Below are 20,698 nucleotides of genomic sequence, written 5' to 3'. Positions count from 1 at the left end.
GAACAATTTTATTGATTCCAATCATAAAACATACAACATAAAAAACTGAATCAATTATTCACATTACACCCCCTGACACAAACACACACTACTGTGGTTACCAACAACTAGAACATAAAATAAAAAACAAAAAAAAAACAGAAACAAACAAGATATACATTCAAACAACATCAATAATACACATACCCAACTAAATTACAAATCCCTCTCCACAGCCGCTCCCGAGAACCCTCCAAAAAAGCCAGATAACCCCCCCACCACCACCACTTCCTGTTAAACAAATCCCATTTCCCCAGCCTTCTAAAAAACTTCTCCTTAAATTCCGCCACCTCACCCATTTCCGCACACCAATGCCTAAATGAGGGTGTCCCGGTTGACTTCCATCCCCTGAAGATTACTTTTCTGCCAATAATAACTCTGGCTAGGATCCAACTTTTTAAATATCTGTCTCCAATATTAACAGCCGTCCCATCACCCAGGATACAGAGTATTGGGCAAAATGAAAATTGAGTGTCCAATACCTCACACATAAAGCTCTGAACCCCCAACCAAAATGTTTGGATCTTAACACTTCCCCAATAAACATGTGTTGTGTCCCCGTCTTCTGACTGGCAAAGCCAGTAGGTGGGTGTGACTTTAAGACCCAACCTATACAATCTAGCAGGGGTCCAGTAAAATCGATGCAAAATCTTAAATTGCATCATATGGACCCTTGCATCTCTAGATGTAGACTTGATGCTTTTTAGAATCCTAGTCCACACTCCCTCCTCCAAAACCAAATTTATATCTTTCTCCCATAACCTCTTGAGAAGACGAAGCTCTGTCCTCCAGACTCTGAATTAACAGGGAGCATTACAACAATGCCTCATGACCTTTTCCAAAAGCAGTAATCACCACATCCAGAGTATCTGCCACTTTAGGGGGGGTGTATACTATAAAACAATTCAGTGGCAAAGTCATCTGGCCCCGGAGCCTTGCCTGTAGGTTAAGGCCTTAATCACCTCGTCAAGCTCCTTTTGCTGAGTCATCAGTTTAATGAGCTCTAATGGTTCCACAAAGTTTCTAATATCTTCATCAGTAGACGAAGACGTGTATAGACTATAAAACTATAAACTCTTTAAAAGCATTATTAATAAAAATGGCAGAGGTGAATATTTCACCACTTGCAGTTTTCACTGAGGGAATGGCAGTAAAAGAGTCTCTCTACTTTATACAGTATATCTAGCCAATAGCTTCCCTGCTTTATCCCCTGACTCAAAGTGTGACTGTTTTGCCCTGAACAGCCAAAACTCCACCTTGCACAGCAAAATAGTTTTATATCTGAATTTCAATCAGGTCAATTCTCAGAGGCCATCAGATGACATTTGGCGCTTCAGCACTGCCTCAGTATTTTTAATATTCCCTTCCACAAGTTCTCGTGCTTTGGATTTTTTGATGAATGAGGCATACTGTATGATCAGACCCATAAGAACCGCCTTAAGTGCCTCCCAAGCCAGATCAATCGATGTATTACAGCAAGATACTCCAAGTCTGCTACAACCTTTGCCAGCATTGCCGACATATTCGACAGTTGCCGCTGAATCTCCAGAGCCCAAGAATTTTGAATTATTTGACATATTAGCTTCATAGAACAGTTATGGAACAAAAATGTTTAAAACATAGCAAAGTGTGCAGAGCTTGCCATTCACACGTCCGACCCTTGCATGGCACTATGCTACTCCCCTCTTTTGTGGATTTTGATATTCTAGGAACTATTAACAGGGTAGAATTTTGCGATCATTATGAACATGATGGAATGCAGCATGGTAGAAGGTCACTTAATTAACACAGAGCTAGACCATTCAAAGCTTTATACGTAGTGAACAGAATTTTAAAATGAATACGAAATTTAACAGGTAGCCAATGTAACGATGACAAAATGGGGCTAATATGTAAATGTGTTTATTGATCATGTTGGGCATCCTCCCAGAAATTACAATAATCTAGTCTTGAGGTCATGAACGCATTAATTAGTTTTTCGGCATCAGCGACAGAGAGCATGTGTCATAATTTTGCAATATTTCTTAGGTGGAAGAATGCTGTTCTACAAACATTGGTAATTTTATTTTCAAAGGACAGATTGGTATCAAATATAACACCTAAGTTCTTAGCTGTTTAAGTAGATGTAACAGTACATCAATCGAGAGTCAAATAATATTTTAGCAGCTTGTTTTTTGAAGTTTTTGGTCCAATAATTAATACCTCTGTTTTGTCGGAACTGAGTAGAAGGAAATGTATGTCCATCCAATCTTTGATTTCATTGATACACTAATTTGGAGAATTTTATCAAATTGGGTATTGTCATAACAGTGGAAACTTATTCCATGATTCCTGATAATATCTCCCAGGGGAAGCTTATACAAGGAGAAAAGAAGAAGACCTAAAACTGATCCCTGTGACACTCCATACTTTACTTTTGTTTGGTTTGACATTTCCTCATTTACATAGAGAAAGTGGTAGTGGTCTGCTAAATAGAACCTAAACCATGCTAATGCAAGTCCACAAATGCCAACATAAGTCTCTAGCCTACTCAAGAGAATGTTGTGATCTATTGTGTCGAAGGCAGCACTAAGATCTAAAAGCACTAGAAGGAAAACACAGCTGAAATCAGATGATAAGATCAAGTCATTTGTAACTCTGATAAGTGCAGTGCCTGTACTGTGATGGGCCTAAATCCTATCTGAAATTTTTCATACATACTATTTCTCTTTAGAAATGAATATAATTAGGAGGACACTACCTTTTCTAGTATTTTCAACATAAATGGGAGATTTGAAATCGGTTGTGGCTTCTTAATAAGTGGTTTGATAACTGCAATTTTAAAGTTTCTTGGCACATGTCCTAAGGATAGTGAGGAGTTAATAATATTAAGAAGATGTTCTGAGATTACAAGGAATACCTCTTTTAAGAGCTTAGTTGGAATTGGTCTAACATACATGTTGTATGTTACAAAAACAAGTTTTGTTAGCTCTTCCTGACCTATGACAGCAAAGGATTTAGGCAAAGGATGATGAGACACTGTTTTCTGATGTACTGTGACAGATGATTGCATAATTCCATTTGCAATCATTATTTATGATTATTTCAATTTTATCATTAAAGAAATTGATGAAGTCATTACTCTTGTGCTGCAGCAGAATATCTGGTCCAGTAGAGGCTTTATTCCTAACCAATTTAGCTACAGTACTGAATAAATACCTAGGATTTTTGTGGTTATTTTCAATGAATTTGCTAAAATATGCTGACCTGGCAACTAGCTACAGACATTATCATTGTCTTATTATATCGTATTATAGTTGCTCTTGAGAGTATAAGTGTGATCACTGTACTATGGTGTGGGTTTTTTTTCTTAAATGTTCTTTAATCGAAGGGGGGAGACACTATCAAGAGTGCTAGAGAAGACTGTATTTAAATTTACTGTTATTTCATCAAGTTCTTCTAGACTTAGCATGGGGTAGAGGCGTCAACATATTACAGATTGCTAATGGATAAAGTAGGTTATAGTTCCCAATCTGCTCTTAAAGTAGTCTGGAGTAAGGATTTTGATCATTTATTTATTGATGAAGATTGTATCAGTATATGTAAAAATTGTAAAGTAATGTCAAGGAATCTAGGAGTGTGACAATTCCAATTTAAATATTGAATAATAGCAGGCTATTTAGGCTCGGTCTGAAGAACTCGGGGATGTGAGAGGGAGGACGAAGACCTGATGTATGCTCTGTGGTCCTGCTCTAAAATACAGGAACAGTATTGGTCTAAGGTTCATAACTATATTCAAGAGGTGTCAGAATGTTGCTTTCCATTCTGTCCAGGCATTTTGTCCTTGGAGACCCATCTTCTCTATGCTCTGATGTAGAGACGACCGATTGGATTAAAAAAAGTATTATGATAGGAAGACAAATTATTATGAGAGGTTGGTGGTCACCAGGTTCGCCATCTTTCCAAGAATGGGTTACAGAATTGGGGAAAGTCGCAGCATATGAACAAATTTAATGTAGACTACTTGAAAAAATTTTATAGGAGAAAGTGGGGTAAATACATGTCATTTATTGAAGGTACAGGATAATGACCTGGTGGTGAGACACAATATAAGAGTGTTATTAATAGATTTGGTGATTCAATTTTTCACATTATTATTTTAATTATTTATTTATTTTTTGCAAGTTTATTTGTTTTTTCAATTATTTGTTTTTTGTGGATTTATTCTAGCAGTCTACATATAATTATGACTGACACATGTTAGATGGGTGGGTAAAGGTGGAGGGGGACACTTATATTTGTAAAATGGAATGTACTCTTTTGGTAATTTGAAGGGAAAAAAATACAAATAAAAAGTGTGACTCATAAAAAAAGTTATTCTAGACTTTGGGGTTTACTGAGTGTATGAGATAGATCTGGAAGATTATAAGTGAAGCTATCTTTAGTGGTCAAAAGAATAGTTCTACTTGAACGATAGCATGGTGTAGATTGAGTAACTTTAGCTGATCGCAGCATACAAGTGACGAGGTAATAATCTGAGATGTCATCGCTCTGTGGAAGAATTTCTATAGTATCAACATCAACGCCATATGACAGAATTAAATCTAGCATATGATTATGGCGATGAGTTGGTCCTGTCACATTTTGTCTGAATCCAAGAGAGTTGAGAATATCGATAAATGCTAATCCCAATGTGTCATTTTCATTATCTATGCAAATGTTTAAGTCACCAACAATTAAAGCTCTATCTACAGTAACTAAAAGATATGATAAAAATTCATCAAGGAAATCAGAATAAGCCCCGGGTGATCTATATACTGTAGCAAGGGCAAAAGACAACAGTTTTTTATTCATATCTGACGGTGTCACATTAAGCATTATTAGTTCAAAAGACTTAAACTTATATCCTGTCCTCTGAATAACACCAAAAATGTCACTGTAAATTGTAGCAACAGCTCTTCCTCAACCCTTCAGATGAGGCTCATGTTTATAACAATAACCTGGGGGAGTAGATTCATTTAAACTAATATATTCATCCAGTTCAAGCCAGGTTTCGATCAAATAGAGTGCATCCAAACTATGATTTGTAATAATTTAATTTGCAATTAGTGCTTTGGTAGAAAGAAATATGATGTTTAGTAGCCCTAACTTCATGTTTATCTTTAATAAAAAATTATTTTGTGAGAGTTTTGTGTTTGGTAGTTCGGGGGAACAGACACAGTCTCTATGTGATATCTAACGGATACAGTCTCTATGTGTTGTAGTTTATGTGACCTGTGTGACGTTTCAAGGCAGCTAGCAGATGTTCGGATTAACCAGTTTGTCTGCTTCCTGACCTGGGCCCCAGTTAGTCAAATACTATCATTATTAAGACTATGAGCCAAATTACTAGAGTCCACCTCTCTTTATCAGGTCAAGTCTACCCCAAAAAATCTTCCAATTGTCAATAAAACCTATGCTATTCTCCAGACACCACTCAGACATCCAGACATTCAGTGACACTAATCTACATTATAAACCTCATCACCAGAACGAGTAGGGAGAGATGTCACCCAAATGCCCTGCTGCGGGGGCTATAGAGCCGGAACCAAAGTGTGTGTGTTGCTTGTTGCACTACCAGCATCCGAAAAAGTATCTACCTGCTTTTCTTTCTCACTGACCTCCACTAGCGTGTCTCTAAGTCATTAAACTTCTCCATCGGCCTGACTAATTCCTTACATTTATCACATGTGAATCCCTTTCTGCTGATGGAATAAGCTATAGTAAACATGTGACATGCAATACAGGAAGAAATAACATGAGCAGATGCCATGACTTACCGCAAATGTTTGTTGTTGTTGTTGTTGGTTATTCCTGAGCGGTGAGGGTTTGAGATCGATGTGAGTCCCTCACGCAATTGTTTGTTGTTATGGTTGTCCTTGATAAGTGGTGCTTTGAGATCGATGCAATAATCTGTGTAACACAGAGGAGAAAAACGGGTGTGCGCTGTAAAATGCGCGCAGTTTAAATCGCGATAAAAATAGAAAGCGGATGCACGCAGAAAATGGACGCAGTTGAATCGCAATAAGAGAATAATGTGGGGGAAAACCTGATGCATCCTGAAACATGGCAGATATTAAGGATTAAATAGATAAGCAATGCTAAAAAAAAGCTATCAGGCTACAAACACTAGAGTTAGACGCGAGGAGCAACAGGTAAAATACACACAGTTGAAACGGTAGAAAAGAGGAAAACCCCTAAACACGTGGTAAAATGACAAAGGATAAAACAATGAACGTATGAGAATTAAAATAAGCAATGCTAAGCTGGCTAGCAGGTAGAGTGATCATATTCTGGTGTTTCCAAAAAGAGAGGGGGGTGTATTTAATAGGGTTCAAAACAGTGTATGCAAACTTTAATACAGTGAAAAAGACACTCTATTAGCATAACGAAAATATATATAATTGAAAATTTCCCCAAAATTTTTTAATGTCCATGTACTAAAATAAAATATTTGATGCCATGAGTATACCTTAATTTACTATTACTATCATTTTTAGTGGCCATGTTAAATGTAGCAGTGTGATAACAATTTTAACTGGTCGCAAAAAGTAGTCTGTTAATTTACCTGATGAACTTTCACCTTTTGCTGACCCTTTATGATTTGCAGAACTAATGTATGCTTCTAAATCACTTGCACCTTTATTTGCAACTGACACATAAGTGCCAGATTTTTTGTCATACATTCTGCTTCCCATGGGTCTCGACCTGGACGAAAGCATGGGAATTATTTGGGCAAATCTTCTGTAAATTTGCACTTATGTTTGGAAATTGTTTCCTCTCAGCTGTCATTTGCTGCTACTGTCAAGCAACTGTTTGATGCCGAACACAACAGCTCTTTGCACATTCGCGGAGAAATTGACAGGCAGGAATTTGGCCAATAGTTGCAGCAAGCCTCTTATAATCGACCAATTGGTATGCGAGAAGGCGGGACTTACAAAGACGGGTTAAAATAAATCAAGGCAAATATGCTTGCACACACAATGAAGTATTAGACCAGATGCACATCATAATGACCCTAAAACCGTATCCCAGAAATTTTCGCAAATTTAGAAATCCCGGCCAGACAATTTTTTAAGGTCCAAAAAGAGGACATGTCCAGGAAAACGAGGACGTATGGTCAACCTACTAGCAGGCTACAAACACTTGTGCCGCTTGCTATCAGCAACAGGAACAGGAAGATATCAAACATTGATTTGTTTAATAATGATCATAAAATTAAAAACATAAAAGATCAGATGCAATTAAAAATAATTGTTACAGTAAATTTCACACTTTATGTCATGTCGCTTTAAAATGTGTTTTCTACCTTGTTTAAGCAGTTCAGTGGTTTGTTTATCTTTGTAACCATAGTAATGTAGCACCAGCGCATGTTAGGAAACAGGAAGTAAAATTGCCATGTGCTAATTTGCTACATGAATGCGCAAGCTCTACCAGTCGTCAGTTTCTGAGTCGATCGCTTTTCCTTTTCCTTTTTGCTAAGGCAACGTCTGTGAGTATTTATCATCGTGTAACATTAGGTTACTGCTTATTTAAATTTTTTAAGACTATTGAGAAGGCTAATTTAGCTTTGTTTATTGCTGCTGGTTGTTTTTTACTAGCTCTATTGTGTTAATCATATAAGCTGCACTGCTATGTTAGCTAATCGGTGCTATTTACACTGTTACTGTGTATTTGGGTTTGATTAATAATATAGACTTCTCATACTGTATTGCAGTTTCACAAAATTCCCAGTAAACTTCTTGGAAATGAATCAGCTGTGTCCTGGAGTTTCTTGGGAGTGTTTAAGCTGAATGGAACATAGTCCATGACAGTGAAAAGACTGCAACACAGCTAACGAGGGACACAAGGATTGCATCCTACGAAGCAACTCAATACCAGGAGATAAGCGGCTAACACTACAGCGCCCTGTCGGCTTCACACTAGCTCCCTTCCCCTGATATTGAAAACGCTGTGAGTCACAATGTCACAACATAGCAACAGTAAAAAAGGAAATGGAGATAACCAATCTGAGACTGTGCGCTCAAGAAGCAGTCGTTCATCTGGTACATCGTCCAGCTCGAAGATTAGCATGGCCGTCGCCATGGAAAAGGCAAAGGCTAAACAGCGTAAGCTAGAGCGGCACATGCGCTAAAAGAAATTCAACTTAAAGTGGAGCAGGCATGAGTTCAAGCTAATCTTGATGCTTTAAATGATGAAAAAGAAAAGGACGCTGCCATAGCAGAGGCAAATGCTCTCGTGGCTGGTTTACAAGATATGGGCTTTGAAGTATGCAGTAAGGCTAACAGCTCGGTCCCTCAATTGGTCAAAGACCAGCACGTCACAGCCTATGTGTCGGCACAAGCCAGCCTAAGCAGCAGGGGTCTATCCGTCAGAAGAGGGAGTGACTATGTTTCGCCAACGCTTCATTCATCCGCAACAGAACTTCAAACTGGATTCCTCATCTCCTACACACCCACCTGCTCACAGGATGCCTTATGGAGCTAGCTATGACCATTCTACGTCCACTGGAGACCTCATAAAATACGTTGCTCGCAGCCACCTGGTGACTTCAGGCCTCACCACATATGATGACCAGCCAATTAACTATTGGGCCTGGAATACATCGTTCATGAACGCTATCGCCAATTTAGACCTGTCTGCCGCAGGAGAACTCGACCTCCTCACCAAGTATCTGGGAAAAGAGTCAACAGAACAAGTAAGAACAATAAAAACAGTCAACATCAAGGATTCAGCAACTGGACTGCACATGACATGGGGGCGCCTTGACGAAATATACGGCTCGCCAGAGGCCGTCGAGCAGGCTCTATTCAACAAACTAGAAAACTTTTCAAAGGTCACAACAAAGGATCCACAGAGACTCAGGGATCTAGCCGACCTGTTGGCAGAGCTACAAGCCGCCAAGGAAGACGGCTACCTTGCAGGCTTGTCGTACTTGGATACCTCCAGAGGAATTAAGCCCATCATTGAGAAACTCCCATACAACATACAAGAAAAGTGGCTTTACTTTGGTACAAGATACAAACAGGAACATTTTGTTAGCTTCCCACCTTTCTCCGTGTTGGTATACTTCATTGCCACGGAGGCAAGGGCTCGCACCGACCCAAGCTTTAACTTCTTCATGCAAGCTCCAGCAGAGAGAAAGAGTAAGTGGGAGAGGCCTACAAAGACATCTGTTTATGTTCACAAGACACAGGTCTCAGGAACTGCTAAAGATGAGTGTAAAGAGAGTACGGAACAAATTGATCCAAATAAATACTGTCCTCTGCATAAAAAGCCCCACCCTCTGAGGAAATGCAGAGGCTTCCACGAAAAGAGCATAAATGATCGCAAACAGCTTTTGAAAGAGCATTACATCTGCTTTTGCTGTTGCTCCTCCACAGAGCATATTGCAAAGAACTGCACAGCTGAGATAAAATGTACAGAGTGTGAGAGCACTGCTCATGGGACAGCGCTTCACCCCTGCCCACCTGCCTGGAAATCTAAGTCGTTCCCTTCCACTTCAGACAACGGCGGGGAGGAGGACAGAGCAGACATCCAGGAGGTCAAGTCGACGTGCACTCAAGTATGTGGTGAAGGATTGAGTGCCAGAGCATGTGCTAAGATCTGCCAGCGTGTTCCCAAACAGATGCACGGAGGAGTCCAAGAGAATGTACGCCATACTGGACGAGCAGAGCAATCGCTCCCTGGCGCGGTCGGAGTTCTTCGAGGTTTATAAGATCTCCGGAAGTTCCTACTCATATACACTCAAGACCTGTTCAGAGACAGCAGGGAGGAGAGCCAGCGGTTACACTGTGGAGCTGGACAAGAAAGTAAGCATTCCTCTGCCTACACTCCTCGAGTGCAACCAAATCCCTAACGTTCACGCTGAGATTCCTACGCCGGAAGCAGCTTACAATCATGCCCACCTGAAGCACATCGCCGACAAGATTCCGCCTCTGGATCCGGATGCCAAAATACTCCTCTTACTGGGCAGAGACCTCTCACAGGTACATAAGGTTCTTGAGCAGATAAGTGGCCCAGGAGATGCTCTGTTTGCTCAAAGGCTTGACCTAGGATGGGTTGTCGTCGGTGATGTGTGCCTCGGAGGTGCCCACAGACCACTTGAGGAGTTACAAATCAGCCATCTTAGAGAACGGTCGTACGAGTTATCTTCTGCCATTCAACAACCAGATCAGAGTGAAAGAGGTGTTTGGTCAAGTGCCTAAATCTCAGCATCATCCAGCACTAACCTCCACCAGTGGCTTAATGATGCTCAGTGGAGACTGCTTGGGGCAGACTGTCTTCGCTCGTAATCCCGACGACCACAGACTCGCTCCATCCATGGAGGATCTAGAGTTTCTGAAGATAATGGAAGCTGAGTGCTGTCAGGACAGCTCCAAAAGTTGGGTTGCACCTTTGCCCTTTCAGTCGCTGAGACAGCGGCTACCTAACAACAGGAAACAGGCTTCCGACCATCTTGTCTCACTCCGGCGCTCATTGGAAAAACGACCACAGATGAAAGCCGATTTCCTAGAGTTTATGGAGAAGATGCTCCAGAAGACACATGCAGAAGTTGCCCTGCCAGTGCAGCCTGGACAAGAGTGTTGGTACCGGCCCCTTTCAGTGTGTATCATCCTAGGAAGCCGGATAAGATCCATGTGGTCTTTGACAGCGGCACATCATGTGAAGGAGTGTCACTCAACGATGTCTTGCTCACTGGCCCTGACCTTAATAATAGCCTGCTAGGTGGTCTTATGAGGTTCAGGAAGGAACAGGTGGCGATCACCGCCGACATCAAGCACATGTTCCACTGCTTTGTCGTTAAGGAGGAACACCATGATTTTCTCCACTTCCTGTGGTATAGGAATAACGACCCTACCTCCGACATTGTGGACTACAGAATGCGGGTTCACCTTTTTGGGAACAGTCCCTTGCCTGCCGTCACAGTGTATGGTATGCGACGGGCAGCTAAGGAAGCAGAAGCTGACTATGGCAGTGATGCAAGAAGGTTCATTGACTGCGAGTTCTACGTTGACAACGCTTTAAAGTCCTTCGGCACCGAGGAAGAGGCCATCAGCATCCTCGGGCGAGCACAGAAGATGCTTGCAGCTTCTAACCTCAGGCTGCACAAAATTGCTTCAAATCGACCGGCAGTCATCGAAGCATTTCCATCCGAAGAGCGCGCCAAGGACGTCAACAGCCTAAATCTCTTTGTTGATGATCTGCCCATCCAACGTAGCCTTGGATTGTTCTGGAACATGCGCACAGACACCTTCATCACCTTCATTAAAGATGACCAGAAGCCATTCACTCACAGAGGGGTACTCTCAACTGTGAACAGCCTCTATGATCCTCTAGGGTTCCTTGCACCCATCACGGTTCACGGAAGACTGATACTCAGGAAACTCACCACGCAAGCAGAGGACTGGGATTCACCTCTTCCCAAAGACATGGAGATTGAGTGGACTAGATGGAAACAGTCACTCCAAGACCTAGAGGGGATCCAGATACCACGCCCCTACACGTCTTTCTCCACCGCAGGCGCGCTAAGAAGAGAACTCTGTGTCTTTGCAGACGCATCAGTCAAGGCAATAGCAGCCGTAGCCTACGTCAAGGTGACAAGCCACCAAGAACAGTGCGGCTGTACTCGCCATCGAGATCGCCGAGATGGTAGTCACAGAGATGGACACAACATTCGACAACATCACCTACTACACGGATAGCAAGGTCGTATTGGGGTACATCCAAAACCAGTCAAGGAGATTCTATGTATACGTACACAACAGGGTCCAACGAATCCATCAATTACCTTGTTCCGGCCAGTGGAAGTATGTCACAATGCATCTCAACCCAGCTGACATTGGGTCAAGAACTGTGACACCAGCCTTGCTTAGCAGCACAACTTGGCTCAAAGGACCAACCATTCTCCATGATGGATCTTCGCATTCACCTGAGCTTCAAGAGATTTATCACCTTATTGAACCTGACACTGACTCTGAAGTGCGTCCCCCAAGTTTCACACATGTTACCAGAGATGTGGTACACCCACAATGCTTTGAACGCTTCTCCAAGTTCAGCACTCTCATCACAGCCATAGCGCACCTCATCCACGTGGCTCGTTCCTTTGCCCACTCCACCCAGAATAAATGTCAAGGGTGGCACATCTGTCGCTCTACAGAGGAAGATTTGCTGAGGGCCAAAGTGTGCATTGTGAAGAGTGTCCAGAATGAGTGCTATACAGAGGAACTTAAGTGTATCAACTCAGGATCCAACATCCCATCTTCCAGCAGCCTGTGGAAATTGCACCCCACCATGGACCAAGATCAACTTCTTAGAGTGGGAGGTCGGATTGGACAGTCAGATCTGAGCATGAACGAGACTCACCCCATCATCATTCCTGGCCAGCATCATCTCGCAACCCTGCTCGTGTCTCACTATCACGAAGCAGTGAAACACCAAGGAAGACATCTGACCGAAGGTGCCATTCGAGCGGCAGGGTTCTGGCTGGTGGGAGCTAAATGCTGCATCAGCAGTCTGCTTCATAGATGTATCACTTGTAGAAGGCTCAGGGGAAAGACCGAACATCAGCAGATGGCAGCTCTGCCAGCAGAACGGCTACAAGTAGCACCTCCTTTTACCTACGTAGGTGTCGACGTCTTTGGACCATGGGACATTGTCTCACGCCGCACAAGAGGAGAAGTCTCCAACTCTAAACGATGGGCTGTGATGTTCTCATGCATGTGCTCAAGGGCAGTTCACATCGAGGTAATTGAAGCAATGAGTTCCAGCAGCTTTATCAACGCCTTGAGGAGGTTTTTTGCAGTCAGGGGCCCAGCAAAGCAGATCCGCTCTGACTGCGGAACTAACTTCATCGGCACCTCTCGTGAGCTGGAGATGGACAAGACTAATCCAGGCTTCAACAATGTGGAAGAGTACCTGGACACACAGAGCTGCACCTGACCACACTCATGGCCGAGGTAGCTGCAATCATGAATGCTAGACCGCTCATCCCAGTGTCATCGGATCCGGAATCGCTTCTCATCCTCACCCTAGCAATGCTCCTGACTCTCAAGACAGGCTCTGCACCTCCTCCTCCATCAGGAAGCTTTGAGGAAGCGCATCTCGTCAGAGAGGAGTGGAAGCGGGTTCAAGGCCTAGCAGACATGTTTTGGAACAGGTGGAAACATGAATACCTCAAAACATTGCAGCTTCGACACAAGTGGCAAGGAAAAAGGCCGAACCTTCAAGAAGAAGACATAGTTCTCTTGAAAGACAATCAGGCAAAGAGAAATCAATGGCCAACGGGCATCATCACAAAAACCTTTCCAGGAGAAGATGGATTGGTTCGGAAGGTTCAAGTGGAAGTCGTCAAGGATGGAACCAGAAAGACTTTATCTCGGCCTATTACAGAAGTGGTTCTGCTTCTTTCCCCAAAGACTGATTCTGTTAATTGATGTGGGCTCTTTAAAGACCCCAAGCGGGGAGTGTCATGTCGCTTTAAAATGTGTTTTCTACCTTGTTTCAGCAGTTCAGTGGTTTGTTTATCTTTGTAACCATAGTAATGTAGTACCAGCGCATGTTAGGAAACAGGAAGTAAAATTGCCATGCGCTAATTTGCTACAGGAATGCGCGAGCTCTACCAGTCGTCAGTTTCTGAGTCGATCGCTTTTCCTTTTCCCTTTTTGCTAAGGCAACGTCTGTGAGTATTTATCATCGTGTAACATTAGGTTACTGCTTATTTAAATTTTGTAAAACTATTGAGAAGGCTAATTTAGCTTTGTTTATTGCTGCTGGTTGTTTTTTACTAGCTCTATTGTGTTAATCATATAAGCTGCAATGCTATGTTAGCTAATCGGTGCTATTTACACTGTTACTGTGTATTTGGGTTTGATTAATAATATAGACTTCTCATACTGTATTGCAGTTTCACAAAATTCCCAGTAAACTTCTTGGAAATGAATCAGCTGTGTCCTGGAGTTTCTTGGGAGTGATTAAGCTGAATGGAACATAGTCCATGACACTTTAGTCATCCTGCGGTGCCAGGAATTTCCCTGAAGATCAAATTTAATAACAAATGCTCCTTTGACTGATTTTTTTTTGCCATTGACTCGCAAGTGTTAGCTTTACAGGTCACATACAGAGGTTGCACGACAAATATCTGACGTACCCAGTTGCAAAATATCAATCATGGTCTATTTTTATCAGTAATATTTGTTTAAATTTCCATTAGGTAGAAGAGCCTATTTGACGTTTTCTCGATATGGTCAACATTTTCAGTTACAAATTACAGTATATTGCGTGGCAAGTGTAGGCCTAAAGGCCTTTTCACGCCAGAAGTGAAGCGATTATAAGAGGCAAATCACCAACGAATGGCCCAAGCACATTAATTACAGCCATTAGGACATTCACGCCTATACAATAGGTGGCGCTAATTGACCAAGACAGGTGGTGAGTCATGTAGGCTTATGATTAAGAAGGTTTACAAGATGTGTGAGGTATGCAAAAGTTAAGGCCTGCAAAAGTTCAGGCCCTGATAATATCTGTGGCAGCGAACTAAAATAATGTGCAGAACAACTAGCCATTGCCTTCACACCAGTCTTTCAGGCCTCTTTAGATCACTGTACTGTGCCATTGCTCTGGAAATCTTCTATTATTTCACCCATTCATAAAGTTCCTAAACCTCTCAATCGAAATGATTTTAGATCCATAGCACTGACATCCCTTCTAATGAAAATTTTTGAGAGTATAGTTAAACAACATATTTTGAAGTTCTTTAAGCCTCTTTTAGATAAGATACAATTTGGATAACAGGCCAATAGGGGGGTTGATGATGCAGTTTTAACCTTGTTGAATTTAATACACACCTTGAGAAGCACAAGACACATGAAGATACTGTTTGTGGATTTCTCTTCTGCATTTAACAGTACTCAGTCCCACATTTTAGCACAGAGGCTAGAGACAAAGTTTGCCCTTGATAAGGGAATAATATTATGGATAGTCGACTTAAGTCACGGGTCCTAACAGGTTAAAATAGGACAGCATCTGTCTGAGAAAATTTCCACTAATATCGGTACTCTGCAAGGCTGTGTTTTGTCTCCCCTTTTATTCTTGTAATACACAAATAAATGCAGTAGTTACTTTCAAGACAAAAATGTTATCAAATTTGCCAATGACAAAGCAATAGTTAGTTTACTGCAAAATGAGGAACACTACCATGGACCAGTTTTAGATGAGTTTGTTGAATGGTGTGAAAACTCCTTTTTGGTTTGAAATACAGATAAGACAAAGTAAATGACAATGCATTATAGGAAAACAAAAGATTCCTGCACCATTATTAAGGGAAATACTATAGAATCAGTGGAAGAGCATAAATATCTGGGAATTGTGAATTTGTGTGACAAAAGTTAGTGTTGAGCACATTGTCAAAAAAGGACAGCAGAGGCTATACTTTCTCAGAAGTACTTTTAATTTTGACAATAAACTCTTAACCCTATTCTTTAAAAGGGTTTCTACAGGTTTTATGAAGCGACATTTAAGAATTTTTAAAGATATCTTTAAGACCAACTAGGAAGACCAAAATGAAATTCAAGGGAACATATAAATTCAATATATCATCCTCTAAATGTAAATGCCTAGGGAGCACAAGAACAGTCATATATACTGTATATACAGTAGTAACACTTCAAAGTTTAAAAAACACAATTTAACGGATCTCCATGACTTTTTAATTCATTTTAACAAAATTAACACAATAAGGCTTAAATACCTCTGCCCCTAACAACCAGAATGGGGAAATAAATGATATCATCTGATCAGACCCATTGTATCAGCTATATTCCTCTAGTGCCCATAGGTGGCACTGTGGCCAAATTGTTCACAGACCCTCAGATCATGTTCCTGATGAAGTACACCAAGTTTAGTTTCAATACGACAAACCATTGACAAGATATAGCCTCACATCCTGTTTTTCATCGACCTCATTAAATTTGTGTTAACGTAACATAACAAAATCTAAATTAGGTATTACTCATTCTATGCAGATCAGTCTGTAGGCTATTTTAATCATGCAAAGTTTGAAGGAATAGTGGCGAATAAACAATAAACATCATAATCCAAGATGGCAGGCACTGTAATGGGCAGAGTTTTAATTTAAGTGGTCCATTTATATCATCAGGAGGAGCATAATTGAGTAAGAGTATTGTGAATTGTCAAAGGTTACACTGCAAAACCAGTTTACCTTCGAGGATAACTAAATATTCTATTCTATCCTATTCTACTCTGTGCGCCTCATATCAACATAAATACAGTGTCACCCTATGCAGTTTATTTTCTTATACTTCTTGTTCTTAGTCCCCCTCTCTCTTTCTTTGTTCTCTAATTCAGCATTTCTTAAACGGTGTTGCAAAAGCCTCCTGCACTCCCTGAATCGACCATGTTTCTCTCCTGTTGAGTTTGTAAAGTCCAGGAACAAGAAAATACTGTGCTTTGTGCTTACTCTGCCTATCGGCTGGAGTTCATTTTGTGGAGTGTTTCTGGTTAAGTCATTGGAGTAAGTAATTTGCTTACACACATGTTGCAGCCGAATGGACCGGACATTTTATACTGAACTAAACATTTGACTGTTTCAGGAATCTGCATATTCTTTTTGTGGTGGTTCAGACTAGTGGCTGGAGTTTATTTTGTAGAATAATACACCTTTAGGACACTTTTACTGATGAAGCTACATGCTCTTTGAGTTTGTTCTGCCTATTGGCTGGATTTTGTTTAGTAGATTATCTTTTGCTGTGTAATTCTGTTTACAAAATTTGTATAGAAGCACTGGACTTGAGCGGTCTGACGGCGGGGATGTCGTGGGGGCTCTTGTGGGCGTGCATGGACTTTTTAATTTGGAGGGATGCCAGTTGGCGCTGTCGTGCACTGGGTTAATGTGCATATCTGTCTTTTTTCTGTTTGTTTGGTTCTGGGGAATGTTTGGGGTTTGATAGTTGCACTGGTGTTGGAATGTGGTATTTATGATCCTGTTTTTGACACACAATCTATTTTTTCTTGCATGTCGAATGTTGGTGTAGGTGGATTGTCTCCCTCCACATCGAGTGTGGATGGGTTGAGACACCCCATGGAGGGAAGGGGGGTTGTTTCTCTTCTTGGGTGTGGGAGGTATGGTATGGTGTTTCTTCGAGAGGCACAACTATCCCCATGAGAGGCTGGGGAGTTTGAAAAGATATGGGGTGGGCATTTTTTTTATAGTGCTGGCTCGAGTGGGAGTAGGGGAGTTGTTGCACTGGTGGGTGGACATCTGTAATTCAAATGTCTCAAACAGAGAAAGGAGAAATTAGGAATAGTCATTATTGTTTTAGCTGAAATTCAGGGACAAAGTCTTATTTTGGTGAATATTTATGCACCTGGCGTTGGTGATCAGGGATATTTTTGTGGAACTTGGGGGGATGTTGCAGGCCGCTGGCACCCTCATGATATAATATTGGTAGGAGACTTTAATCTTTGATGGACTCGGTCCTTGATCATAGTGAAGGAGTGTGCAGGCCCCCTTGAATGGCAGTAGCGCTTTGCGGTATGGATGGAGATCTTGGTCTTACAGATGTTTGGAGACTTTTGAACCGATCCGGTAGGTACTATACAATTTTTTCTTCAATCCGTAAGATTTACTCTAGAATAGATTATTTTTTATGTCTGAGTCCTTCATTTCGTCTGTTGTTGATTGCTCGGTTGGAGGCATTTTGGTCTTGGATCATGCCCTGGTGTGTTTGGTGGTGTTGCCACATATGAAGAAAAAGAAATCATGTAAGTGCATTTGTGCGTCCCTTTTGCAAATTCCTGAAATACAACAGATGCTGGGGACTGAGGTCAATGTCTATGTAGAGACCGGCTGATCCTCAGTGTCCTCTTTGGTTGTAGCAGTAAATTTGTGTGATTTGTTTGGGGTTGATTTTTACACTTTGATGGGGAGGTTTTTGAGCGAAGTGGGTGGGTGGGCTTCATTGCATTTGTCTATGATTGGGAAGGTTGATGTTGTTGGAATGGTTTGTGTTCTGAGGTTCAACTGCTTGCTGCGGTCTCTCCCTGTGGATGTCCCCCTCTCTTGTTTTGGGCGATTTGATGGCATGGCAAGGTCCTTAATTTTCTGTGGTGGATGTCCCAGATTGCATTTCAGTGAGTTGCATGGGCTGATTGGCAGGGGTGGGCTGGGCCTGCCCAGGATTTTGTTTTATTGTTGTGTATTCGGTATTTCGCTCATTGTTCGCTTCCGCCTGGGAGAGCCCCTCCCTAGTGTTGTGTTGAGCGGGGGATTCTTGCCCCTATTTCGCCATTGCAAAGCCTTTCTGTTAAGTGAATCGGAGAGGTTAGGCTGCACCCCATTGTCTCGCATTTGCACTCAGTGTGGACAGGGGTGTCCAGAATATTTAATTCAGACATTTGCTAGGATGTTGCCACGAGCATATGGAGGATTCTGAAGGGCGTTGGGTCTACATCTGGAGATGCAGGGTTGTGTCTTGTGCAATTTGGAATTTTGCATAATTTCTGTTGGACCCCCTCTAGATTGTATAGACTTGGTCTGGAGGACACGCCCACCTGGTGGCGGTGCCGATAGGAGGATGGGGACATGGCCCATGTTTTAGTGGTGTGTTGGGTCCAGGGGTTTTGGTTGAGGGTTCAGGGTTTTGTGTGGCTTGTTGGGTACCCAGATTTAGTTTTTCCCCGGGTTCAATATTTTGGGCAATGGGGCGGTCATTGTCAAGTCAAGTCAAGTGTCAAGTGGTTTTTATTGTTGTTTCAACCATATACAGTTAGTACAGTACACAGCAAAATGAGACAACGTTCCTCCAGGACCATGGTGCTACATAAAAACAACAAAGGACTAACACAGGACCACATGAGACAACACAACGAAATAAAATACCTATATAAAATACCTATATATACCTATATAAAGTGCACGTGCAAACAGGTGCAAAGTATAGGACAGTACAACAAATTACTGACAATGAACAGGACAATAGACACAGTGCAGCACCGACCAGTTCTCAGTAGTGCAAAAAGATGACAGTTTCTAAAAACGTAAACATAATATACTGTGAGATAGTGTTCTATGCACATAGCAGTTATTGAGGTAGCAGACAGTTATAAAGTGACTGTAATTAAAGTGCAACTCAGGACACGTGTGTGTGTGTGTGTCAAACCAGTCTCTGAGTATTGAGGAGTCTGATGGCTTGGGGGAAGAAGCTGTTACACAGTCTGGCCGTGAGGGCCCGAATGCTTCGGTACCTCTTGCCAGACGGGAGGAAGGTAAAGAGTTTGTGTGAGGGGTCGTCCACAATGCTGGTTGCTTTGCGGATACAGTGTTTTTTGTAAATGTCTTTGATGGAGGGAAGAGAGACCCCAATGATCTTCTCAGCTGTCCTCACTATCCTCTGCAGGGCTTTGCGGTCCGAAACGGTGCAAGTCCCAAACCAGGCAGTGATGCAGCTGCTCAGGATGCTCTCAATAGTCCCTCTATAGAATGTAGTGAGGATGGGGGTTGGGAGATGTGCTTTCCTCAGCCTTCGAAGAAAGTAGAGACGCTGCTGGGCTTTCTTGGTGATAGAGCTGGTGTTAAGGGACCAGGTGAGGTTCTCCGACAGGTGAACACCAAGGAAATTGGGGCTCTTGACGATCTCCACAGAGGAGCCGTCGATGTTCAGCGGAGTGTCAACAACCACCTCTTTTGTTTTGTCGACATTCAGGGACAGGTTGTTGGCTCTACACCAGTTCGTCAGCCGCTGCACCTCCTCTCTGTATGCTGACTTGTCGTTCTTGCTGATGAGACCCACCACGGTCGTGTCATCGCCGAACTTGACGATGTGGTTCGAGCTGTGCATTGCTGCACAGTCGTGAGTCAGCAGAGTGAACAGCAATGGACTGAGCACACAGCCCTGGGGGGCCCCAGTGCTCAGTGTGGTGGTGGTGGAGATGCTGTTCCTGATCCGGACTGACTGAGGTCTCCCAGTCAGGAAGTCCAGGATCCAGTTGCAGAGGGAGGTGTCCAGGCCCAGCAGGTTCAGCTTTCCAATCAGGTGCTGGGGAATGATTGTGTTGAATGCTGAGCTGAAATCTATGAACAGCATTCGAACGTATGAGTCCTTATTGTCTAGGTGGGTGAGGGCCAGATGGAGGGTTGTGACGATGGCATCGTCCGTTGAACTGGGTCTTAATGTGCCTCATGACGAGCCTCTCGAAGCACTTCATGATGATGGGTGTAAGTGCGACGGGACGGTAGTCGTTGAGGCAGGACACTGAAGACTTCTTTGGCGTGGGGATGATGGTGGTGGCCTTGAAGCATGTTGGAACGACGGCGCTGCTCAGAGAGATGTTGAAGATGTCGGTAAGAACATCTGCTAGCTGGTCTGGGGGATTGATGTGGGGGATGAATGCATGAAGGGTTGGATCCTGGCCGGTGTTATGATCAGTGGACGGAGGGTGGAGGTCGGCTGGAGCGCTCTCATTTCAGGAGTGATGCATGGAGATATTGGGGGTCATTTTGGGAGGTGTCGTGTAGAAGGCCGGGGAACTTAAATTCATTTGATGGGAAATGGGGCAGCTATTTGGCCTACTTGGAGGGCTCTTGGTCAGACATTATGAAATGTGAACTAAAAAATTACACCTA

The 20,698-nt window shown here is 42.4% G+C and overlaps 1 protein-coding gene across 2 annotated transcripts in view; it reads right to left on the bottom strand.

Moving 5' to 3' along the window:
* The window catches only part of ca9 (carbonic anhydrase IX), a 117,637-nt gene that overhangs the window by 42,177 nt on the left and 54,762 nt on the right, over positions 1-20,698 (bottom strand). Inside the window, exon 9 of one of the 2 annotated variants that reach the window (XM_052116286.1) lies at positions 5,838-5,970. The exons of the other annotated variant lie outside the window; for it this stretch is intronic. Within the exon in view, the coding sequence (XP_051972246.1) occupies positions 5,838-5,970 (133 nt within the window). The remainder of the gene's footprint in view (positions 1-5,837; positions 5,971-20,698) is intronic. 2 annotated transcript variants of the gene reach the window in all.

This window comes from Xyrauchen texanus, chromosome 43, assembly GCF_025860055.1.
Source record: "Xyrauchen texanus isolate HMW12.3.18 chromosome 43, RBS_HiC_50CHRs, whole genome shotgun sequence".
Lineage (NCBI taxonomy): Eukaryota > Metazoa > Chordata > Actinopteri > Cypriniformes > Catostomidae > Xyrauchen > Xyrauchen texanus.
This window is presented reverse-complemented; position numbering and strand designations above follow the sequence as displayed.